This window comes from Cenococcum geophilum (genome assembly GCF_001692895.1).
Source record: "Cenococcum geophilum 1.58 unplaced genomic scaffold K441scaffold_77, whole genome shotgun sequence".
NCBI classification, from domain to species: domain Eukaryota; kingdom Fungi; phylum Ascomycota; class Dothideomycetes; order Gloniales; family Gloniaceae; genus Cenococcum; species Cenococcum geophilum.
This window is the reverse complement of record NW_027137635.1, coordinates 248739-269341: the sequence shown is the minus strand read 5'-3', so window position 1 is coordinate 269341 and position 20603 is coordinate 248739. Positions and strand designations below refer to the sequence as shown.

The window sequence follows — 20603 nt, the reverse complement described above, 5'->3', positions numbered from 1 at the left end:
CCAATCCTATTCCTAACGCGATCTTGTCAGACCTGGTGAGCCCATCTCCAACGCCGCCTTCACTCGATTTGTTACCAGTACTCAAGGGATTTCGGACGGTAGTGGTTGAATGGAGGGTTATGGTTTGCCGGTGATCATCGGTCGGAACAGTAGAACTGGGACCTAATCGAGAAAGAAGTTAGGTCATGCTATGTGATAGATCAAAATGAAATCTTCAGGGGAGAAAAGAGTAAAGCAGGATGACGCACTGCGAAGATGGTGCAGCCCACCATGGCCCATGCGAACAAGATGTACGGCCACTTACTACTGGCGGTCGTTGGAATCATAGTACCAGCACTACTAGTAACAGTGGAAATGATCATCACAGTAACTATAGGAGAGCTTGGATCGATTGTGGTTGTGGCTCGCGCCTGCGCAGGTGTGCCCATTGCTGTCGCGCAATATTGATCGTAGACAGATAGCGCAAGACTGACATCGACGGAAGCTGATCCTAAGCAGACAGAGCTGACACATTTCGACAGGAAGGAAGATGCAACAGGCGCTTGATCTGCGCGACAATAGCACTCATTTACCCATGGTGCTGTGCAGCCAAGGTTGATACTAAGATCTCCATTTGCTATATCGCCCCATAGGCAGCTCTTGACACAACCGCGTTGCTGAAGGTAGCCAGAGTCAGAGGCGACTGAGTTGGAGGTTTGTGAATAAACACGTAGAGGAAAAAGTGCTGATATAATAAGAAAGACTAACATTTTCCCCTGCCTAGGTCAAACTTGCATCTACTTAAGTATGAGTGTGAAAGTCACAAGGCTCGTACTTATGAAGATTCAGTCAGCTTCAGCTAAAGTACCCAAGGCACCAAGAACGTGGCTTATTGATGTGGCGCAACACTACATGAAGCGCTCTGAAACTCTGCTATTCAATTGGATGGAAACCGCCCAATTCATTTAAAATAGGAGGGTAAATTGCTCCAGGGGCGACAGCGATCAAAAGAACGAGTCAATCTCGCCCAGCCGAACTAGAGGCAGGCATCGATGTAGTGTGAGATCTAAAATAAAGCGGGAAAATCGTTGAATATTGATGAAGCCTCCACTAGACTCGGGCGCACGACGCTAGAATAGAGTTTTCAAAATTTAGGTAAGTGTACTTCCAATATTGCTCTTTGATATCTAAAGAACCAAACAAATATAAGCTCGGGCCTTGATTACTCGGCCACCAACATTTTCAACACACGATAATTCAACACCACGTTAATTACTATGGATCAGCGCGAGGATGTGCGTCAATTAGCGGCTACAGATCTTATACCTAGCAAGGTTAAGTCGATTAGATACGCTTGCAAAGATCTATAATATCCCCCAAAGCACGCTCGGTAACCGACTACACGGTAAAAGCAAAGGGATTTCCGTCTATATTAGAATAGTAAAAGACGGTGATAGAAGGTATCTTCTATTACTCGCAGTCTCTTTAATTTAATAAGGGTTTCTACTACTATAGAGACGTAACGGTCTCGGATATATAGTGTCCAGGGGCGTATCTATAAGAAGCTTACCATGTTTCTATCACCTATTATCGACTTAGTGCCAATGTAACGACGGAGTGCCAATGAAGAGACAATTACAAATCGTTGTCAGTATCGTCGTCAGCCTTCATACCACGTACCCTATATATATAGTCTCTTTCCTTCATAGATCAATCGACAGAGTTCTCCTTATTGACTTGTCTGTCCGAAAATATTAAATAATCATTAATTATTAAATATCGTCTAACTCTGTTGATTTAACGTGTATATATATTAGCCCTACTTTATAGAGTAAGAGGTCTACTGAATAGAATTAAGATTATACTATACGTATTAAACCCCTGAAGTCTGCCTAAATATTATACTATTATATAGATACACTGTATATTATATAAATTTAATGGAATCAACCTCTATTTTTATAAAATTCCTTAATTTTATAAAGTAAAGCTAATATATAACGTAGGTAAGGCAGGTAACGGGACTTTAACTGCTCTTTAGATTATAATCGATTTGAATACTAAAATTTGCCAAAATGATAATTTAGTAGTAAATAACTAGTGAAAGCTATTATAAGTTATCGCATCGTTGATACTACCTTACTCCCTATCCAATCACGGAGTGGGTATATGAAAAATCGTACACTTAAAATAACCCAAAATACCTAACCCAAAATACCCTACCCGTTTGGGTAGAGTAAATAAAATAGGCCTACTCCTAACCCTTACCCAACCCGTTTACCCACACGTTGGGGTAATTTAGGGTGATTACCCAACCCATTGTGGGCCCTAAAGGGAGGGCTCCTGTATTAAATAGAAGAATCAAGCAACTTATATCCTACATTTTGACAGTCGTCTTGTAAACAGGGTTGATAATGCCATAGCAAAGACTCATTAAATTCATGAACATGCCGGCACTAAGTATTCTTATTTCGCATGTCGTAGATCCCGATAGCACATGCGGAAACAGTGCGTATAATTGACTGGCCTTGCTTCAATTTTGAATTAAATGTGCGAGATTGTTTGGAGAAGAGAATCCGTTGTAGGGTTGCTCATTACGAATTCGAATAGTTCCAGTCGTGGTCAGTATATGAGTCGTTCACAGCCCTCTCGAACGGAGCTGTAACACCAGACAATGCACCATCTAATATAGCTGGGATATCAAGCTCTTCAGGTATAACCTCATAGTTCACAAGGCTGGCGATGGCGTTAGATGCGACGTTTGCATTGCTGCTGCCATAGCTGCTGTTGTTATCGAAGAGATCCAGAGGTGGGAGACTAAAGTTGCCATTCAAGTTGCTTGTACGAGAGCCATACTCGGAGTTAGTTAGGTTGTTTTGGTGTTGTGGTCGATATTGAACCGAAAAATCTGTGACCGTTCCAAAGGCCATCGCCCGATTATCGCCCGAACTTGGCGGAGGAACAAAAAATGGAGCTAGTTGGTTGTTGGGGAGGACTGTAGGCGATTTAAAACAATTGGCTTGGTTAGGGTTATCCTGAGCCTGCTGTTTTGTTGGAAGGGATGATTGCTCGCTATCAAGGGACTGATGATAAGCTTGGAATAATTTTGTTTGGCAGTTGCGCACGATCTCTGGGAGTTGTCTTTTGATGAGAACCCCAAGTGGCTCAGAAGCTTTTTGAACTGCAAGTTCGACCTCGCTTCGGATGCGGCGTGGAAGCTCACGATTAAGGTAATCCTCGTAGCGACTGAATTCATCGGATCGGTGGCGCATCCAACTAACATCGTCACGGTCGTCATAATCTATGACTAAGTTAGTGCATTGCAGAACTTGCTGATACGAGCATGAACGTTTACATGGAGATGGGAATGTCGCCTCATCGTCATTGGGGAATAGTGTCCGATACATCTCTTTCCACATCTCTTCTTCTGTCTGAGTATGTGTGGATCTCTTCCTGGATCTCAGCTTCTTCTCCTGCTCGTTATCAAACCCCTCTGGAGGCTCGTCATCACGCATATCACAGGTATTTGGAGATCGATAGTGCTCCTTCAGCTCTGCTTCACTTTTGAAGGTCAAACAGCACCTTGCACAATGAATTGGCAGGGCGTGACGTCGGTAAAGATGCTCCCTTATAAGAACGTCAATATCTTTCGCCACCATTGCGGCAGGATTAACTTACTTTACTCGGTGTACCGATGCCCAACCTGGCCCAGCGCAAGTCCTACTTTTCCTATGCCTACCAGGATTCCGTTTGAAATACGGACAAGCGAATCTCAAAGACAGGTTGTCATGAGGGCTAGATGGCCCAAGCTTCGGTAGCTTGCTGGGCCGGTTGTTGCGATCGTCTTCTGGAGGCTGTGAATTGCTATCTCGCTCATTGTTTCGCTTTCGCTTTAAATTCGAACTGCGTTCTGAAGATGCACTAGCATTTGAACCGCCAGCACAATGAGATCCGGAAGTGTCGGCGCTGCCGCCCCTAGTTCGGAATCCCGTATTCCATCCAAGTAGCGAGTGAAGTTCAATCATGATGTTCTTAATTAACTTTTGCTTAGCAAATCCTAAGATTGGGGGTACAATCGTGTCACAGTCATAAGTGTTCGTAGATTCAGAGGACGGAGATTCCATATAAGGTGTCTCGTCATAGGTGCTGCTGTATTCTGTGTTATAGCTGTCGGAGAAGATACGAGGAGACGAAGAAGAGAGCTCAGGGAGCACAACGATGGGTGCTGAGCCTTGCCGCCGCTCATGGTGGTTGACACGGCCAGAAGATGCACCAGAAAGGTTCTCTAGAGGAGAGGGGACTAGGCCTCCCTCGTTCTGAGAAGGGGCTTCCGATAAGTCAATCGCTAGCGTCGCCTTACGAGGCTTGGAGGAGTCGGGGGGAAGTGGCCGGGATTTCATAAGTGTCAAATCCTCTGCACTACTCTCCGATACATTGTCCATGGGATACTCGGGAATTAGTGAAAGCGATTGGGTGCTCAATACGTCTGGCACGGATGGCGAACTTTTACCTAGAGCAGATTGATTTTTTGGGCAAAGCTGAGATGGGACTGTTGGAGTAGTCGACAGCATAGATTGAATGTCTGACCCACCGTGCTGGAGCGAATGGCCTTCGTTATGCTCAGTATCGGACACTCTGATTCTGCTATCCTGCTTGTAATCGATTCGATTCTTCCTTTGCGCAGAACGGTGAGCTTGTTGGAGATTTTTGAGTCCCTGTTCCATGCACTGGGAGGATCTTAGCAATTGTCAACTTGCGGGAAAGACAAGGAGTTTACCTTGGCTTCTACCATGGTCCATTTTTCTCCCAGTCGCGACGTCAGGATACTCCACATCTCCCGGCGTACATTCATGTACTCGTTGGCAAGGAGCTCAAGTTTTCCACCTTCCCAATCCTCGTTGTTACGGCGATCCATTAGCCTCTCATGCCGTTTTCGACAAGCGTTAGCGGTCTTCGAGGGGAAGTATTTGGAGGCAATAGGCTGCCAGCTGAGTCCCGAAGCCCGTGCGCTCATCAGAGTCTCGTCATCCTCGGTCGACCATTGTATACTGGTATGAAGGGCCGTGCTCGTATGGCTAGTCACCGTAGCCGCTGGCGGGATGAGGTCGCTTTCAGGGACGTTTCTTGTAGATGCATTTGCTAGACTTGAATTTTTTGATTTTATGGGTTTGGAGCTCAGAGAGTTACTGGTCCTTGTAGGACCAGTAACTCTAACGCGTTTAGGCAAAGGCGAGGAAGCACGTTGCTTTAGGTGGAGTTTTAGCATTTTTGGTAATACGCTGTTGGGGGTATAGGCTCTGGAGCATTATACGGAGCTTGCAAATAGTAAACTAAAAGTTAGTATTGGGAAGTGAATACAGGGTTGAGGTACGGTAAATGGAGACGTTTCAAGCCAGGGTCAACTGAGATAAAATCAGGGAACATTTATGGGGAAAGAATTGGAAGTTCGAAGCTTATAGCATGCCACCAGTGCTCTGTTTAGAGACAGGGTATGTTTCAGAGCCGGCGGTAAGCCATTGGCGGTCGGCGCAGTTGCGCAAAATGCCAGACGCAGAGGAGCAAATCCCAAATATATAACTATATCCTATCAATTTGGGGCACTATAAACGAAATTATCCAATGATAAATCTCGAAGGTGAGTTGTTGAAGTAGGCTGAGACACCCTCCCGGGTGAGTATTAAGATACTAGCATGAATTAGGTAGGCGGCGTTTATCATCTATGAGTGAGGTATTAAGTTATTGCTTACTGGCTCCTTCAGTTTTGCGCATAAAAGTATATTTGGGACTCCATCACAGCGTAGTTCTGGTAATACTGCGGACCTGAGATCCGGTATGTTATCAGAAGTCTGCCCATTTGCGTGGTACTGACTAAATGAATCGTGTCCAATTATTCTGATAAGTATACTCAGCTACCAAACAGAATATGACCTCTGGTTCTTTATGCCCTCTTCCGCTTTTTCTCCTCTTCTTTCACAATTTCATCCAATGTCCATGCTGATGTTATACCTCCTACAATGTGACCCAAATACCACTTCCACCACAGCCCAGAACCAAACGGCACATTGTATTTGTGCAATTTGGGCGCGAGTATGATGCTTGCTTCGAGAATGTGTGTGACCAAGGTTCCTATGGAGAGGAAGGATAATATTCTGTAGCACCACTTCGCCGCGTCGGCATTCGGATCTAGCCCCAAAGTTTCGTAATATGCACTTCCAGGCGCGAACATGCCCCGTATAAATATGCATACTATCATCAATGCTCCGAAGCCCACGATGGTCCGATTTGTTGCGCCTTGCGGCCATCTGTGCTCCTTAATTGTAATATCACTTCGCCCGGCCGAACCGACTATCTCGTCGGCTGCCATAGCATTGATGCGCTCCTGTGCCTCGTCCAGGGACTTGAGAGGTGGGTCAAATGGTATCTCTCGTTTGGAGTTCAGGAGGTAGGTTTCTCGGGTGCCATTGGCGTAGATGACTGTCATGCCATGGGCTGTCAAATTTGTGATGTGGATCGAGTGTGGGTCGAAGGCGGAGAAGAGGCGATTAAGGATACGTGTTAGGGAGGCGGTATTAGCCTCGCTGAGAGACTGCAGCTGCTGCGGCGAGGCCATCTCTCTGAAGTTTGAAGTGAATAAGCGATTGATAGTTACACGTATCCGAACTGCCGGAGAGAAAGTTGCACGCTAATTAATGGATACGAGCGGCTCCATCGCATAAGCCTCGTGCGTGCATTTTCTCACCAAAAACCACTAAACTACACGTTTTATACTATCTACAACTTAATGATTTTCTTATAAAAAATCAAATATATATTATCAAATGTTGAAATCATAACTTTATATAATAAAGAATTGCTAAAAGTACTTTTTTAATTAAAATTAAACTTATTATATAGCTGTTAAAAAGGATTTAATAACAGGGTTTAAACTACTCTATTCTAGATTAGGGGGATATCTTAATTATTTATGGCCGCTACTAGTTACATACCCCCTAATTACTGCGCGTACACCCCAATTAATACGTGCATACCCCTACTAAACAGGCTTAAATCCTTCCTCTTTAGGTTAGAACGTCACGTATATTTGACTTGTTTACACGCAAATCGCGAAAACAATACCACGCGCCCATACCTAAATTAACACCTCGCATTTGCAACCTTTTCCCTACATCTACCATGGCTCTTAACCCACCTCCGCTGAAGGTGGTATTACAGGTGGTAAGAATAGTGGTGGGAGTTAAGATGCCTCTGCAGATGGCTGGCCAAGTGTTAGCGGCAATATTTCACAGCGGTCGTGGGGCCTTGCCCTTTCAGCACGACTTTACTAAGGGGTCCTTTGGCGCATTCCAGCTCTAATTTGAACTCTACAAGTTGTACTATAGTTAAAATTAAGACTTGATTGTGGTGGTATAGTCACAGAAGTTGCATTTTAAAAGTTTTGATTTTTGCGATGCAGATGCATAAGTTAAACACACGTGACGTTCGAACCTAAAGAGGAAGGATCTAAGCCTGTTTAGTGGGGAATGTGCGCGTATTAATTGGGGGGGTGTACGCGCAGTAATTAGGGGGTGTGTAACTAGTAGCGGCCTTATTTATCTACGAACCGCTACCTCCTCTAACTTCTAAGTGGGCCTTCCTTTTAAGAAGCTTTTAGAGTTGGCTCCGGCCCCGTTAGCCGAGCCGGCCCCTCTTGGTCTAGTCCGGCCCCGCTTAGTCCAGCTCGGCACCGCTTAGTCCAGTCTAGGCTAATCTAGACTAGGTCGTAATAATAGCTATATATATTAATTATTATATTTTTAAATAAAATTATTTTTTAGTAGGGTAGAAAAGCGTGCACAAGGTGTATCCGTGAAACGTCTGCTCACCCCAGCTCGATTTTCTTAGACAACCACTAGGAAAGTCTCACCGTCATGTTACGAAGTTATCCTACCCTAATTTCTACAATGTGAGATGTGGTGGTATCCCTTAACGATTGGGTCCTCGAGGTAGGTGGTCCGTGCGCGAACAACAGAATCAAAATAACGCGATTACACCACTACTATGCCTTCCAATCGTGCCAGAATCGATATAGACCTTGTTTAGCCTATTTAGTATAACGTTCGGCCGAATCAGAGTGCCAAAAAACCCCACCTTAAGCCCTGGCCGTTGCCCAGATTCCTGAGTACGGACATCGAATTCAACTAATCTAATTGGTTGGTTCTTATCGACCCGAATCATCATTGGTTGGTAAGCTATGGTAGGGATCAGCATTGATGAGATTAGCGTAAGCCCCAGTGTTTTCAACTTCCATATAAACCTCTGTTTTTGCTTCGTGGTTCGCATCTTCTACTACTAGAAATTCTGTGATCTTACTACCATTTCGTGTTCCTCATCATGCCATTTCTTGCCCAAGAACATATACCGGTTCCTGCAAAAGATATCCTCTCATGGATGTGTGACAATCCTACTTTTGACATCAACAAGCCTGTAGGTATCTTCAACGAGCATGAATACCCAATAACTTATCATTCATACCAAAGGTTTTTATAAACGCGGCGGATCAATCACAGTCCATATCTGCCGCTCAAGCATGGGCGCTTATCCGCAAACTTGTTGCTGGTTTTAGAAGAGCAGGGTTTCAAGCAGGCGATTGCGTGTGCTTGCATTCTTTCAATAATATTTACTATCCCATCGTTGTTCTAGGAATTATTGGTGCGGGAGGAATCTTCACTGGGACAAACCCCTCCTACACTTCTTTCGAGCTTAAGCACCATGTCAAAAGTTCGAAAGCCTGTTTCATCGTATCAGAACCCGAGATTGTAGGCACTATTAGCGATGTTGCTCGAGAACTCAGGATTCCAAAATCCCATATTCTAATACTCGATACCGCCAACCAGCCTCTTCCCATTGGGTTCGCATCATGGAAGACGCTGCTGAATCATGGAGAGCAGGAATGGGTTAGGTTCGACAACCTCGAAACATCGAAGAACACGACTGCCATGCTATTATTTTCGAGCGGAACTACAGGGCTGCCTAAGCCCGCCATGCTCTCCCACTACAACCTCGTAGCCCAGCACACTACAGTTTTTGAGCATCGGCCAAGGCCATATGAGGTATGTCTCAAGGGATGCGTCTGGAGCTACCTCCATTCTACAATATGTTGACTTGGCAAATTTTAGCTTTCTAGACTTGTAACTCTGCCAATGTTTCACGCAGCCACGGCGCCCTCGACTCACACAAGCGCCCTCAGATCCGGTCATGCGAACTACATCATGCGTCGATTTGAAGTCGACACCTTCCTCGAAAATATAGAGAAGTACAAAATCACCGATCTCCTGCTCGTTCCGCCAATCGTCGTTTCAATAGTCATGTCGCCCAATCCAAACAAAATCAAGGCTCTCAGTTCTGTGAAAGCCGCTTCAACAGGTGGCGCTCCTCTCGACAAGATCATGCAAGCGCGTTTCCAGGAATTGCTTGATCCCGCGACGCCGTTTACGCAGATCTGGGCGATGACTGAGACGAGTTGTCTTGCTAGCTTGTTTTACTACCCGGAGAACGACGATACAGGGAGTGTGGGCCGTTTCGTTCCCAATATTGATGTTAAACTTGTAGATGATGAAGGCAGGGAAATCACTGCATATGATGTTAGAGGAGAGTTATGCGTACGGGGCCCTGGGGTGATTAGGGGTTACCTTGACAACCCGGAGGCCAACGCGCGAGACTTCGATGAAGACGGCTTCTTTCATACAGGCGATATACTCTATTGTGACAATAGGACTAAACTCTGGTACATCGTTGATCGGAAGAAGGTATATTATTCTGGATTGTATTAACGTATTAGTGGACTCGCTGACGAAAGGGTAGGAGCTCATCAAAGTCCGTGGCTTCCAAGTGGCACCAGCGGAAATCGAAGGCTTGCTACTCGACCACCCAAAAATCATTGACGCAGCAGTAGTCGGCATACATTCTCCCAATCGTGGGTCGGAGCTCCCCCGCGCATATATTGTACCCAAGCCTGAAGACCAAGGGCTCTCCGAAGGTGATGTAAGGAGTTATATTGCGCAACGCTTGGCGAAGTATAAAAGATTGGACGGAGGCGTAAAGTTCGTTGATGTAATACCGAAGGCACCGAGTGGGAAGATATTGAAGCGTATATTGCGCGAACAAGCTAAAAGGGAGGTTGGCGCAAAGCTGTGAAATGGCGTAAAGACAGCATACCCTGAAGTGCTTATACGATGCGCACATCACCCCAAAGGTCCACAATATATTATTTTTTAGTGCTGCTTGAGGAGTATTCTGCTTTTTCTCTACACGGAGTTTTAGTTTCTTGGATTAACATTCAGACACCTTGCCCGATATTGGCCCTGCTTGCAAAGAAGGCTAGAACTCTCTAGTTGGAGCCAAACTGGGTAAGGCTGCCACCAGAGCACCATGAACTCCACGGAGACTAACTGTAACTGCCATTCGGGCTGCAAGATCTACTTACGAAAAGTGGGTGCTTCCCGCCACATGGATGTCACTATAAATAACTTAGAACACCCAAGATTGGTCGAATACTCGAATACTTGGAAGACGCAGGTACATGTAATCCGTCTTATCACCGTGGCCTCGTCGGGTGTTCCACCTGGAAGTCATTGATTACGGAAAGTTGATTATGACTCAAAATTGTGTCACAAAGGCTTTTGCAATAAGTATCGTGCCTGAAAGTCATCCTGGCATGTACGATCATAGGAGATAGGAAGCAAGCCGTCCCGTCCGCTCCGGCATATTTAAGCTATCTACTGGTGGATTAGTAGTTCGGTGGGTGACCTTGAGCGAATACCTGCTGTTGTACATTCTATACTCTTCTTTTTGCCTCGTTTGCTGTATATATATATTTCTAGAATGGATTCTGAGGTTTGTGAGTTGGGATCGTGAACGAACTCTCAAGCAGGGTTGCAAATCAATCAACTCAACTCAACTCAACTGAGGCCTTGAATCGGTTGAATTGAAAGCTTTGTAAAGAGAGCTCAGTTGGTTGAATCGGTTGACTCAATATTGAGATCTTGGCAACCATTTCAACTGAATTCAACTGGTAAAGGAGTCAGCAGCTATCGCGAGTCTTGACATGGTGGTGCTGACTTGCCTTCCTGCCGCATCTATGCCTTTCCTTTCTACGGCCGCTTCAGCTGCCCATCTACCATATCAATTACGCCTTCCTTATCCCATGATCCTACCGCCATTGAGGCTCCAATTATATCAGATTGTAGTCGTGCGCGATTGGCAGTGAGGAGCAAGCCCGTGAGGCTAGATATGCGTTGGGTCTGACGACATTGGTCAAATCGAGAGCCATGCGAGCGAGTCGTGGATAGGGTCTCCTTCACCCCGGCTTGCCAATATGCAATCGGATTGGTACATTGAATGTCCTTAGGGTAACCTGCTCGTGCAAGCCAATCGCCGTATGGTCATTATCTGACGCGTTGGAAACCATAGTGGTGATAGAGCTCTCCTTACCTGCTGAGACTCTGGCGGCGATGTGGCGGTGTAAACACTCGGGTAAACTTTTTTTTGTGAGGGAGATCAAGAAAAATAAGGTTTAGGGCATCATGACTTGTTAACTCTAGTATATAATATATCTATATAATATCAAAAACTTTATTATTTATTAACTAAATCAATTCAATCAGGGCCTCCAGATTGATTGGGTTGCCAAGCCAACGAACTCTCAGTTGGTTGAATTGATTGAGTCTTGGCAATTAATTCAATTCAATATTGAAATCTCGTTGATTGATTTGAAACCCTGCTCTCGGGAATAGATTTACAGCGTTCGGAACACCCACATCTGTAGATAGCTGGGTGCCATGGTATACAATTGCATCGAAAGTTAGAGGTAATTAAAACAAAATAATCATAGTCTTTAATCCTTGGTGTCCTAAATTTATACATCTTCCCGTTAGGGTACTACAGTATCAATAATGTATGGCCCGTGCATATAACACTAAGGAACCGTACTTAATCCATGCTGTCTAATTGGCCATATTCTTATCGATAACGTAGGATAGTTGACGGGATACGGAGTACCTACCGTTTGATGTTGCCAAAAAAGCAACTGTCACTACGCCATTTTAGTCATAGCGTTCGATATATTAGCACTAGGGGTGGATTTGCGGACGTCCGAATTAATTTCGGTCAGGTTTCGCACAGTCACTAGCGTCTTTTAAAATCCTAGGCCTCTGATTAGTGTAACCTTAATTTAAGTTATTATGTCAGCGTGCAAATCTACTCGCACGGCCCCCCACCAAAACTAAATCGTCATCTTCTCGACGATTCAAAGCTCTATTACCACTAATATGTCTACTAAACGTGGTAGAAATAAGGATCTTAATATCGCAGTCGCCTTCCGGAAGTTCAGGAAGGAAGGCGCGAAGACTAAGCGAGCCCAATGCACCCATTGCGGCTACGAACGATCGTGGAAAACTAATATGCTGCGTGCTTACCTATCTAGCTGCGAGAAATACAAAGCCTTACTATTTGCAAAGGATTTAGCTGAACTACAGCTAAAACAAAGTTAGAATAAAATCCTATAATCGCCTAACGTCATGCATCGTAATATTATCTCTAAAATCTCTTATATAAAACCCGGAGAATCGTCAAAATCTAGGCCTTTAAAATATCCCTTCGACCGCTGAGTTGGGTCCAACGTTATCGATAAGGGATCTAGCCAATCATATGTACTTTTGTGTAGCTGCCATCAGGGTATAGCTGTCCGTGCGGCCTTGGCGTTGGACGCCAGCGGTCGAAGGGATAGAGGATCCGGCTCAGAATTTCGGTCAGGATCCGGACCTTCCGAATCCGGTTAGATCAGGATTCACATTTCGGACGGATCGCACCCCTAATTAGCACAGGTGTCTTATTAGGTCGCAGCTCGGCGTGGTCACGGAAAAACTCGGCGTGGCCAGAACTTTCAGTTTAACCTTCCGGCCACGCCGAGTTTTTCCGTGACTACGCCGAGCTGCGCCCCGTCCCATCAGCTGGCAAGGCCACGAGCTCAGCCTTAAGAGTTCCTTAACATCCTTAATTACGGGCGGTTAACGAAGAACCATACACCTCTTAACCTTACCGGTCTGTTTGGCAATGTTCCCATTTGGCGTCTCGATCGGCGACTTTATCGCGTTCATAGAGACCTTTGTGACAGCTATAAACGCGCTTAAAGACGCTACTGGAGCTGCTGCGGAGTATCATGGAGTTGTGCGAGAGCTAGAGAGCTTGAAAATGGCCTTGGAGTGTGTCGATCGTCTCGAAGTCGCAAACCAGGATCAGATCGAAGGCTTGAAATGCGTCGCAGCAAACGCTGGTCAAACAATCCTGGAATACCTCGGCAGGCTTAAAAAACATGAGCCTTCGTTGAGGCCTGGTGGCTCTATACAGAAGTGGAGGGACGGTTTAAGAAAAATTCAATGGAGCTTATATACTAAAGACGATGTCAGAAGATTTCAAGCCCAGCTGCAAAGCCATGTTGCTTCGTTAAATATCTTGATGTCCCAAATAATCATGTAAGAACCTAGGACCTTTAATACCTTCATAGTTTCTACCAGCTTACCCAATTAGGTCCTCTGCAACTGCCGCTCATAATGACACCAAAACAGCGCTTATCCGTATAGGGGCTAAGGTGGATCGGAGTGAAGTCACCCAACTAATGGCGCACGCAGTTATTGTCTCAGCGCTCGCACGGTAAGACTTGGAAACTCGTTTATTTGTTCTCAAGTGCTAAGCCATTATGCAGTTACTGGGAAGAATTCCGCAGCGTAATGGCAATGATATTAATAACTAACTTCCGAATTTTTGATACCGTACTTGGCTTAAGTAGAATGCCACGGCAAGTTGAATTTGACAAACCCGTCACCTTTGAGGACGCCCATAACCGCTTGTGTCCTCTTAACATACAGTGGCTTGATACCTGGGAGGTAAGCGCTGAAACGTGCGAGCTATTTATTTAGAGTTGGCTGATATTACCTAGCATTTTGAAACTGTGTTGAAGTGGAAGTTCTCAAATGTACCTGGGCTACAAAAAATCGAGACAGGCGAATATGTTTTGCATGATGTGTTCTCCAAGGCCGATGTTGTCCGATCAGGAGCAATCGAAAAAGCATTCAGACCTGGACGCAGGATTAATATGAGTATGATTTTCAAATTAAAGGGGAGTAAGCAGGCTATGTGTCCAAAGTGCCTGGAGCCTGTGCTAGAATTACCACGTTCTGATACTAATTGGTAAGTTATCGCTGAAACTATGCGGTAAGCATGCCTTCGGCAACTAAAACGTTCTCTTCATCACCTTACCGTACCTCATTCTTACTGTTGCGGTAACCTAGTGAAAACTTCGGCCTGTGTTATCGTTGTGTCGAACCTTTAAGAATAGAGGATTTAGGCTCAGTCACCGAAACCGACATGATCTCATATCAAACGGCTGCTCCACAGCCCGCCATACCTGGTCAAGCCACTATCGGACCACCCGAAGATCAAATTTCAGATTTTGCTCGCGTCAGGATTTTGAATATCCCTAAAATGGAAGCATTGGAGCATATGAAGCAGGAATTGGCAGAGCTTAACCAGTTACAAAGACAGGCAAGAGAAGTGCATAAACCGGGCTTTGGAGATTTGGAGATAGCAGATGCAGAAGTCGAGAGTCAGCACAAGGATCCGGGCCTGAAAGCTGTTGGGGGGCATGACCATATCTTTTGGTTCAAACCGCTGTCACCGATACACAAATATCCGACACACAAATTTCCGACGACATCGCATCGGCGCGTCTGCATCGGCTGTAACAGAGTTTACGCAGCGCACACTAAGCCAATCTAAATATAGGGTCTACGCCATCTCGGGCGTGCTGAGGACAAAGGCCTAGAAGACAAAAGAATCGCGAACCTCGACAAACATGAAACCAAAACCACAATCGAGTGCGAGGATTACATAAAACCCTTTGGGGAGGAATGCGACTCTAATGCTCTTCTCCAACTAGAGCTAGAACATATAAAGGTAGAGCAAGACAAAAGTGAAAAGGAAGAAGAGCTGAAAAAGATTGAGGGGAAGTTGGATGAGAAAATCCAGCGTGTACGGGAAGCGGCGGAGGAACTTGTGAGAAAAGATTTTGGAGACCTACAAGTAGCAAATATCGACCATGAGGATAAGTTGGGCCAGTACCGGCCTGCAAAGCCTAACGTGCAGTCACTGACTTTGGATTCTATATTCGATATCAGGATGGCGACCGCTAAGGAGCAGACTTTAACCTTCACAGAAATTCGGGCGATGGCTTCCGGGAAGCAACCGGGGATACGGCCCGACCAAAAGCGCTCGTCTTTTATCCGGGACTTCGACTACCTTCTTCCGATTATTCAATTTGAATCGGGGCAAGGTTCCGGGAAACGGGAGGAAAATGACCTCCACTACCTGGACTGACACAGGCTACTTACCTACAACAAATTGTAAACCCAAAGCCCGTATGTAAAGATTCACACGCGCCACCTTAGCATTGATACTTTACGCCATTACGGCCTTCCTTGGGAATAAGATCAGGTACGGTTGATTTTTGTGTGAATTCTTGCGGTACCCCGGGTTGCTCAAAATATTCACAGGCGGATAACGAATATGTCATAATACTTCGTGAACTGGACACACATGAAACGGAAATTCTATTTGAACATGCGCGCCGCATGAAAGCCCGCGAGCTAATAGCGTTGGGGCATATTCACTCAATCACCAATCCCAACAGGAGCTCCATACCACGTAATCATGTAGTTGAAGAAACGTGCGCGGGACAGGAAATAAAATTACCTCAACCCCTTCCTCTTTTAGAAACGGTGGGTTCGTACTCCCATACTGAAGCCAAAAACGAGTCTCATTCATTCCAACGTCCTACTTTCTGAAAGGGGCCTGGGTGACTGGTGGGATGATGATGACGAGTGGGAGACTTTAAGATTACTCTCCCAACAGCGTGGCCCTCAACAGCGTCTTTGCCCTCATCATCCTCGCCCTCCTTTGTCTTATCCTTATCATTCTGATGATGGTATGGATCAGTTTTTAATAGCTGGTATATCCTCAAACCTACATAGGTCACGATCTACAGGACAAGAACTCGCACCTAGTATTATGAGTCAAGCCTTCACCGGAGCCGCCCTTAGGGAAATAGTCCTAGTCCTAACGTATATATATATAACAGCCCTTGCAGCGACGGACTCGATTCGGCCTCAGGGGATGAGAGAAGCCACGGCGTTACCGCACATACTGGTCTGCAGCAACGGATCATCCTAGAGGAGGACGAAGATCCTGGGCCTTTTGAAACCTGCTTTACTAAATAACAGAGTGTAGAGGGTAGCGGCCAGATGGCGAAACAAACGAAGTTGAGGAATACCACATTCATGCTTGTGAAGTTAATAAAGCCGCGCCGGTGAAGAAGGGGCAACGACTGTGAAGGAGGAGAAAGCGAAGGCGAATGCGTCGCCAGCGTCTTCGGAGGATGGGAAGGGGAGTGAGAAAGGGAAGAATGATTCAGCCGCTGAAGGGTTTCCCAAACCGAAGAAGCCTAAGAAGCTGGAGCAACGAACCTAGAGAACGAAATGTAGGCATAGCCTAATCGACTATGAGTGAAGCTTGTTGAATAAAAGTCCCGTAAATGATGAGCATTTGCGGTGGCGAGTTGTTTCAAGGTTGCTTCAAACTTGTACGAACATGGCCAGGAAATGGGCGGGAGTCTTGACGGTGTTTGGGTGGGCACATATACCCTAATTCTTAAACATCCTTCTTCGCGGTTATTTCCAGTCCAATGAAGCTCTGCCACAGATTTATAGTATCTGTTAATATCACTTTTGAAACAATTTCGAAACGACTTAGTATCATTCATCCATTTTCGATGCATCGGCCTTTTATTTCAAAGTACGAAACCACAGTAATTTTCATACATCAGAAGCAGAATTCGCATGCCCGTCGCCCTCAAAATCTTCAGAATTCTTTCATCTCTGCGTGACGTTCACCCACAGTCCATAAGCCTGCCCTCACCCAACCCACTTTCCCCCCTCCTATCACGCCGTACAAGCCGTCGACTTCGGCACACTAACCAGCGTCGAGAGCACCGGCACCGGCGCCAGCGTCACGGGCGTAATCTTCGACGCCGGAAGCGGCGGACAGCTAACCGCACACGTCGGACACTTCATCGTCGCCGTCACGACCGTAACGGGGCAATCCGGTCGTAGCCGCCACGACATCGCGCTCCCGGACCTCGACCGCTTCCTCGACCGCCAGCGGACACGCGACCAGCTCCTCTGGACGCACGAGCAGCGGGCACGGCAGCGGGCGCGTGACCGTCGTCGTCGTCATCGCGCAGGTCTTGTTGTGCGGAGCGGCGGAGCGGCGGTACCGGCTCACGTCCGCGGTGCTGGTCGCGTCAGGGCCGGAGGCACAGCTCCAGGCGGGGCCGGTGACGGTAGAGGTGAAGACCTCGCAGCCGCGGCGGCACGTGGCGGCCGTGGGGCAGGATCCCGAGGCGGTGACGGTGGGCGTGGTTGGACAGGCCGGGTTGGGGCCTGGGATCGTGGTCGTGGTCAGCAGGATGCAGTCGGGCTCGAGGCAGGCGGTTGTCAGGGCGGGCAGCATGGGGCAGTGGAGGATTGCGGGGACGGTCATGGTGTAGCAGGGCTCGGGGGCGCAGGCGCTGTAGTTTTCCGCGGCGAGGGAGCTGGGGGGGGCCGGGGTTGTCAGTGGAGAGATGTAGGGTTGGAATTGGGTTGGAGATGGGAACTAACGCTGAAATGACAGCTGCGAGAGCTAGCAGCTTGGCTTGAAGGTTTGGCATGTTGGAGGTGACGTCGAGACTAGTGGATAGTCTGCTGTAGAGAAAACGATGACGATGACGATGACGAGATGTGGGACGGTGTCACGGAAGGAGGTTGAGAGAAGTGCGGAATGTTATATGACGTTGGCCTCATTGCCCGACGAGTATTGTTGCCGTCTAGACCGACATGTTACCTTCACGACAGATGAAAAATACGAGAAATTGAGCTTTTGTGTCCCACCTATAATCTATTCACATGCGATCGGCCTCTGTATGGCTGCATTACAGACCGCATTACGGGCCGCAAGTGGAAAGTCATCCGCAGGTAGGGAGCCGAGTCATTGATTCGGTAATTTTGTATTAAGTTCAGGAGAGAGAAAGATTGGGGTGGGATGATAGGAGAGATATAAATAGGACAGTGCACGGAGAATATAGTGGGGATGAATATGGGGAAGCGGAGTGGACCGGGTAACTGGTGTAAATTTGATGAGCATCGTTCCGCGGATCCGGCAGCAACCGAAATTCGCCCAGCGTTAGGGTTAGGAACACGAAGCTTGTATATATATAAGCCCTGCATATGTGGGGTTGGCCCAGGGATAAATTCTCTCTGTCGTTGGCGTGAAGCTTCACATCTGCTCATGGCTGCTCATGACCTACAGACAACGTGTCCAACTCTGAACTATCTAGAACAATATCTCCGTTCCACAGCCGCGATCCACTACCGACTTGCCGAGCCTGCTCATCCAGGCCCCGGAGGCGATAGTTCTTCGCTGACCTTCTGCCTTTAATTTTCATGAAGGTCGTGCATGGCAAATTTTGCATCTCAGCTTACTAGAACTCGCAGAGCCTCGGTCACTCGTCCCAGGATGCTCCTTAGAATCCTAGACAGTGGGTACATAGCGGCTATTACGGAAAACCGCCCACGTCGGCTAGTTCCCAGCTGACTTATACGCGCCAGCTGAATCCTGTGCTCGGTTTCCACCTATAGCTGGGCAGGTAGAGCGACTCTTAAGACCGTCGCAAGATCTCTTGTCTAATTTCCCGTTGGAGGCTGTAGTAGTTGATCAAGCGGCCATTTCCTGAGAGCTCGAATCGACAGCGTATCAGTGTGCCCAGCTTTAAACATTTCAATACCAGCCCATCCAATCATCGCTGCGTTGTCTGTGCAAAGACTTGCAGGCGGAAAAATAAGCCGCATGTTCGGGTAGCCACGTTCGGTGAGCATGCGTCCAATTCTGGTCAATTAGCAAGGGAGAATACTGCTCAACGGCTTGACTCACATGTGTCGCAAATATCCATTGGCAGCCACGCCGCCGCTTACAACTATGGATGTGATTGACTTTGCAGCTTCAGGATCTTTGGCTTTAATTTCTTCCAAACCCATGACCACCCGGCCGGTAAGGTGCTCAAAGGCAGCTCGCATGGCTTCTCGTGCAATGGCCCTTCGCTCTCCCTCCGTAATGTCGCTAGCTGCTCGTTCAGCTTTGCTAAGTTTCCCCGTTGCCTTGTCCATAGAAAACCGGACAACACGCTCCACAGCTGTCACCAACCCAGTAAAGCTGAATTCCATGCTCTTGGACTTGAGTCCACCGGCTGAATTAGCAAGAGGCGGGCTGAATCCCCAGCCCCACTCAGTTACTCGTTTTGTATGTTCTTCGCCGCGGCTCTTTGGCGCTGTGTAAGCATATGCCTGTGCAGCTGCATTTTCCTCGCCGTAATCTTTGGCCGGGCGATCCTCCAAAAAGTATGGAGATTTGTATTTTTCGCAATCGTCATAATCAACATCTTCTTCGATGTCATCTTCTTGCAACACTTCTTCCTTCACCATCTCTGGGAAGGCAAACTTCTCAAGCAGTGCTCCGTACATAGTACCCTCTGGAGTTGTGAGTAAGTTTGCGGGAAGAACAACGCGGGCAATTTTATCTAAGCAATCGCCGATAGCAATGTCGGACGTCGATGCAAGAATACTATGGTCCGTCAAGGAAGTCGAGTGGATGAGAAGGGTGTGACCACCGGATACAAGTACGGAAAGGAAGGGAAAGTCCGGGCTATTCGAGCTCGGACCAGGTCCATTGTTACTTCTGAAAATATTCCAACTCAAGCCTCCCGCTGAAGTGACTTGCCCAGACGGCTGCAATGCGGCAACCAGACGTGGTGTCAACGCGTGTGCTTGCATATGATGTACTCCTACCAAAGGAACCTAGACCATTAGCCTTCAATCCATTTACTTTCCCCCAGTCTAGTATCAAGTACCTGCCATGCTACTGCTAGCCCTTTGGCGGTATCGAGCCCAGTGAACAAGTTGGAGCGCATGCCAGGGCCACGGGTGACGGAGATGAAATCTGGTTTTCTTCTTCGCCATGCTTGGTTTGCGACGGCAATTGCATCATCACCTTCGCGGAGATCTGCACTGGGAAGCTCCTGTATGGCTTCGTTGATAAGAGTTGCAAGACTCTCTTGGTGCGATTCAAGTGATACGATGGGATGGACACCTTGGTATACAGAATTGTTCGAGGTTATCTTCTTGTGGAAGTGGAGAACAGCCCTGGGAAACCGTGAGCGATCCCTATGTTCAAGTATGGCGACAGAAGTGTCGTCGCATGATGTTTCTATGGCGAGAGTAATGAGTGGCCGTCTGTTGTGCACAAGTATGCGAGATATTCTTGCTGGGAGGATAGAACCAAGACCACGAGTGCGCGAGAGAGTACGCATGAGGAGTGAAGACGGGCGCATAGGGGTCAATTGGGTCAGGTTGTTGGTAGGATATTGGTGGGATGTCGGTGGGATGTCGATAGCAAAAGAAGCTTTCTCGACGGGCGCAGTCGCCTTACAGCCCGGACCATTCAGG

The 20603-nt window shown here is 47.0% G+C and overlaps 9 protein-coding genes across 9 annotated transcripts; 2 read left to right on the top strand and 7 right to left on the bottom strand.

Moving 5' to 3' along the window:
- Positions 1 to 2742: 2742 nt before the first annotated feature.
- K441DRAFT_647495 (uncharacterized protein) lies at positions 2743 to 4137 on the bottom strand (the record flags this gene model as incomplete). Its single annotated transcript, XM_067646860.1, has 3 exons — positions 3658 to 4137; positions 3335 to 3606; positions 2743 to 3280 (listed from the first exon to the last, which is right to left on the bottom strand). Coding segments are annotated over exons 1-3 (1254 nt in total), but the record flags the coding sequence as incomplete, so codon positions are not given.
- A 512-nt stretch (positions 4138 to 4649) lies between these two features.
- K441DRAFT_622010 (uncharacterized protein) lies at positions 4650 to 5394 on the bottom strand (the record flags this gene model as incomplete). The annotated part of the gene is made up of 2 exons (XM_067645992.1): positions 4757 to 5394; positions 4650 to 4706 (listed from the first exon to the last, which is right to left on the bottom strand). Coding segments are annotated over exons 1-2 (546 nt in total), but the record flags the coding sequence as incomplete, so codon positions are not given.
- A 136-nt stretch (positions 5395 to 5530) lies between these two features.
- K441DRAFT_669855 (uncharacterized protein) lies at positions 5531 to 6623 on the bottom strand. The gene is made up of 2 exons (XM_067650188.1): positions 5727 to 6623; positions 5531 to 5664 (listed from the first exon to the last, which is right to left on the bottom strand). The coding sequence occupies exon 1, from the start codon at positions 6587 to 6589 to the stop codon at positions 5918 to 5920; it is 672 nt and encodes a 223-aa protein (XP_067497434.1). The 5' UTR covers positions 6590 to 6623; the 3' UTR covers positions 5531 to 5664; positions 5727 to 5917.
- A 1673-nt stretch (positions 6624 to 8296) lies between these two features.
- K441DRAFT_700847 (acetyl-CoA synthetase-like protein) lies at positions 8297 to 10239 on the top strand. Its single transcript, XM_067653288.1, has 4 exons — positions 8297 to 8442; positions 8496 to 9068; positions 9135 to 9764; positions 9820 to 10239. Exons 1-4 carry the CDS (start codon positions 8350 to 8352, stop codon positions 10150 to 10152), a joined length of 1629 nt encoding a protein of 542 aa, XP_067497433.1. The 5' UTR covers positions 8297 to 8349; the 3' UTR covers positions 10153 to 10239.
- Positions 10240 to 12977: 2738 nt separating this feature from the next.
- Positions 12978 to 14470, top strand: K441DRAFT_331648 (uncharacterized protein). The gene is made up of 5 exons (XM_067641221.1): positions 12978 to 13487; positions 13543 to 13665; positions 13718 to 13898; positions 13952 to 14226; positions 14304 to 14470. Exons 1-4 carry the CDS (start codon positions 13069 to 13071, stop codon positions 14204 to 14206), a joined length of 978 nt encoding a protein of 325 aa, XP_067497432.1. The 5' UTR covers positions 12978 to 13068; the 3' UTR covers positions 14207 to 14226; positions 14304 to 14470.
- A 1509-nt stretch (positions 14471 to 15979) lies between these two features.
- On the bottom strand, positions 15980 to 16429 carry K441DRAFT_331593 (uncharacterized protein). The gene has a single exon (XM_067641219.1). The coding sequence runs from the start codon at positions 16346 to 16348 to the stop codon at positions 16106 to 16108; it is 243 nt and encodes an 80-aa protein (XP_067497431.1). The 5' UTR covers positions 16349 to 16429; the 3' UTR covers positions 15980 to 16105.
- A 683-nt stretch (positions 16430 to 17112) lies between these two features.
- K441DRAFT_682183 (uncharacterized protein) lies at positions 17113 to 17607 on the bottom strand (the record flags this gene model as incomplete). Its single annotated transcript, XM_067651550.1, has 1 exon — positions 17113 to 17607. The coding sequence occupies one exon, from the start codon at positions 17605 to 17607 to the stop codon at positions 17113 to 17115; it is 495 nt and encodes a 164-aa protein (XP_067497430.1).
- Positions 17608 to 17769: 162 nt separating this feature from the next.
- On the bottom strand, positions 17770 to 18591 carry K441DRAFT_331602 (uncharacterized protein). The gene is made up of 2 exons (XM_067641220.1): positions 17997 to 18591; positions 17770 to 17932 (listed from the first exon to the last, which is right to left on the bottom strand). Exon 1 carries the CDS (start codon positions 18393 to 18395, stop codon positions 17997 to 17999), a length of 399 nt encoding a protein of 132 aa, XP_067497429.1. The 5' UTR covers positions 18396 to 18591; the 3' UTR covers positions 17770 to 17932.
- Positions 18592 to 18788: 197 nt separating this feature from the next.
- On the bottom strand, positions 18789 to 20467 carry K441DRAFT_591702 (uncharacterized protein; the record flags this gene model as incomplete). The annotated part of the gene is made up of 3 exons (XM_067644846.1): positions 18789 to 18990; positions 19036 to 19955; positions 20009 to 20467. 3 exons carry the CDS (start codon positions 20465 to 20467, stop codon positions 18789 to 18791), a joined length of 1581 nt encoding a protein of 526 aa, XP_067497428.1.
- Positions 20468 to 20603: the final 136 nt, after the last annotated feature.

Excerpts from the sequence above, each read along its gene's own strand:
- K441DRAFT_331593 (XM_067641219.1), bottom strand. The coding sequence starts at position 16,348 with ATGAATGTGGTATTCCTCAACTTCGTTTGTTTCGCCATCTGGCCGCTA.
- K441DRAFT_669855 (XM_067650188.1), bottom strand. The coding sequence starts at position 6,589 with ATGGCCTCGCCGCAGCAGCTGCAGTCTCTCAGCGAGGCTAATACCGCC.
- K441DRAFT_331602 (XM_067641220.1), bottom strand. The coding sequence starts at position 18,395 with ATGAGCAGATGTGAAGCTTCACGCCAACGACAGAGAGAATTTATCCCT.
- K441DRAFT_700847 (XM_067653288.1), top strand. The coding sequence starts at position 8,350 with ATGCCATTTCTTGCCCAAGAACATATACCGGTTCCTGCAAAAGATATC. Across the intron at positions 8,443-8,495 it reads CTTTTGACATCAACAAGCCT|GTTTTTATAAACGCGGCGGA; the intron begins GTAGGTATCTTC and ends TTCATACCAAAG. Across the intron at positions 9,069-9,134 it reads ATCGGCCAAGGCCATATGAG|CTTTCTAGACTTGTAACTCT; the intron begins GTATGTCTCAAG and ends GGCAAATTTTAG.
- K441DRAFT_331648 (XM_067641221.1), top strand. The coding sequence starts at position 13,069 with ATGTTCCCATTTGGCGTCTCGATCGGCGACTTTATCGCGTTCATAGAG. Across the intron at positions 13,488-13,542 it reads TTGATGTCCCAAATAATCAT|GTCCTCTGCAACTGCCGCTC; the intron begins GTAAGAACCTAG and ends TTACCCAATTAG. Across the intron at positions 13,666-13,717 it reads ATTGTCTCAGCGCTCGCACG|TTACTGGGAAGAATTCCGCA; the intron begins GTAAGACTTGGA and ends GCCATTATGCAG.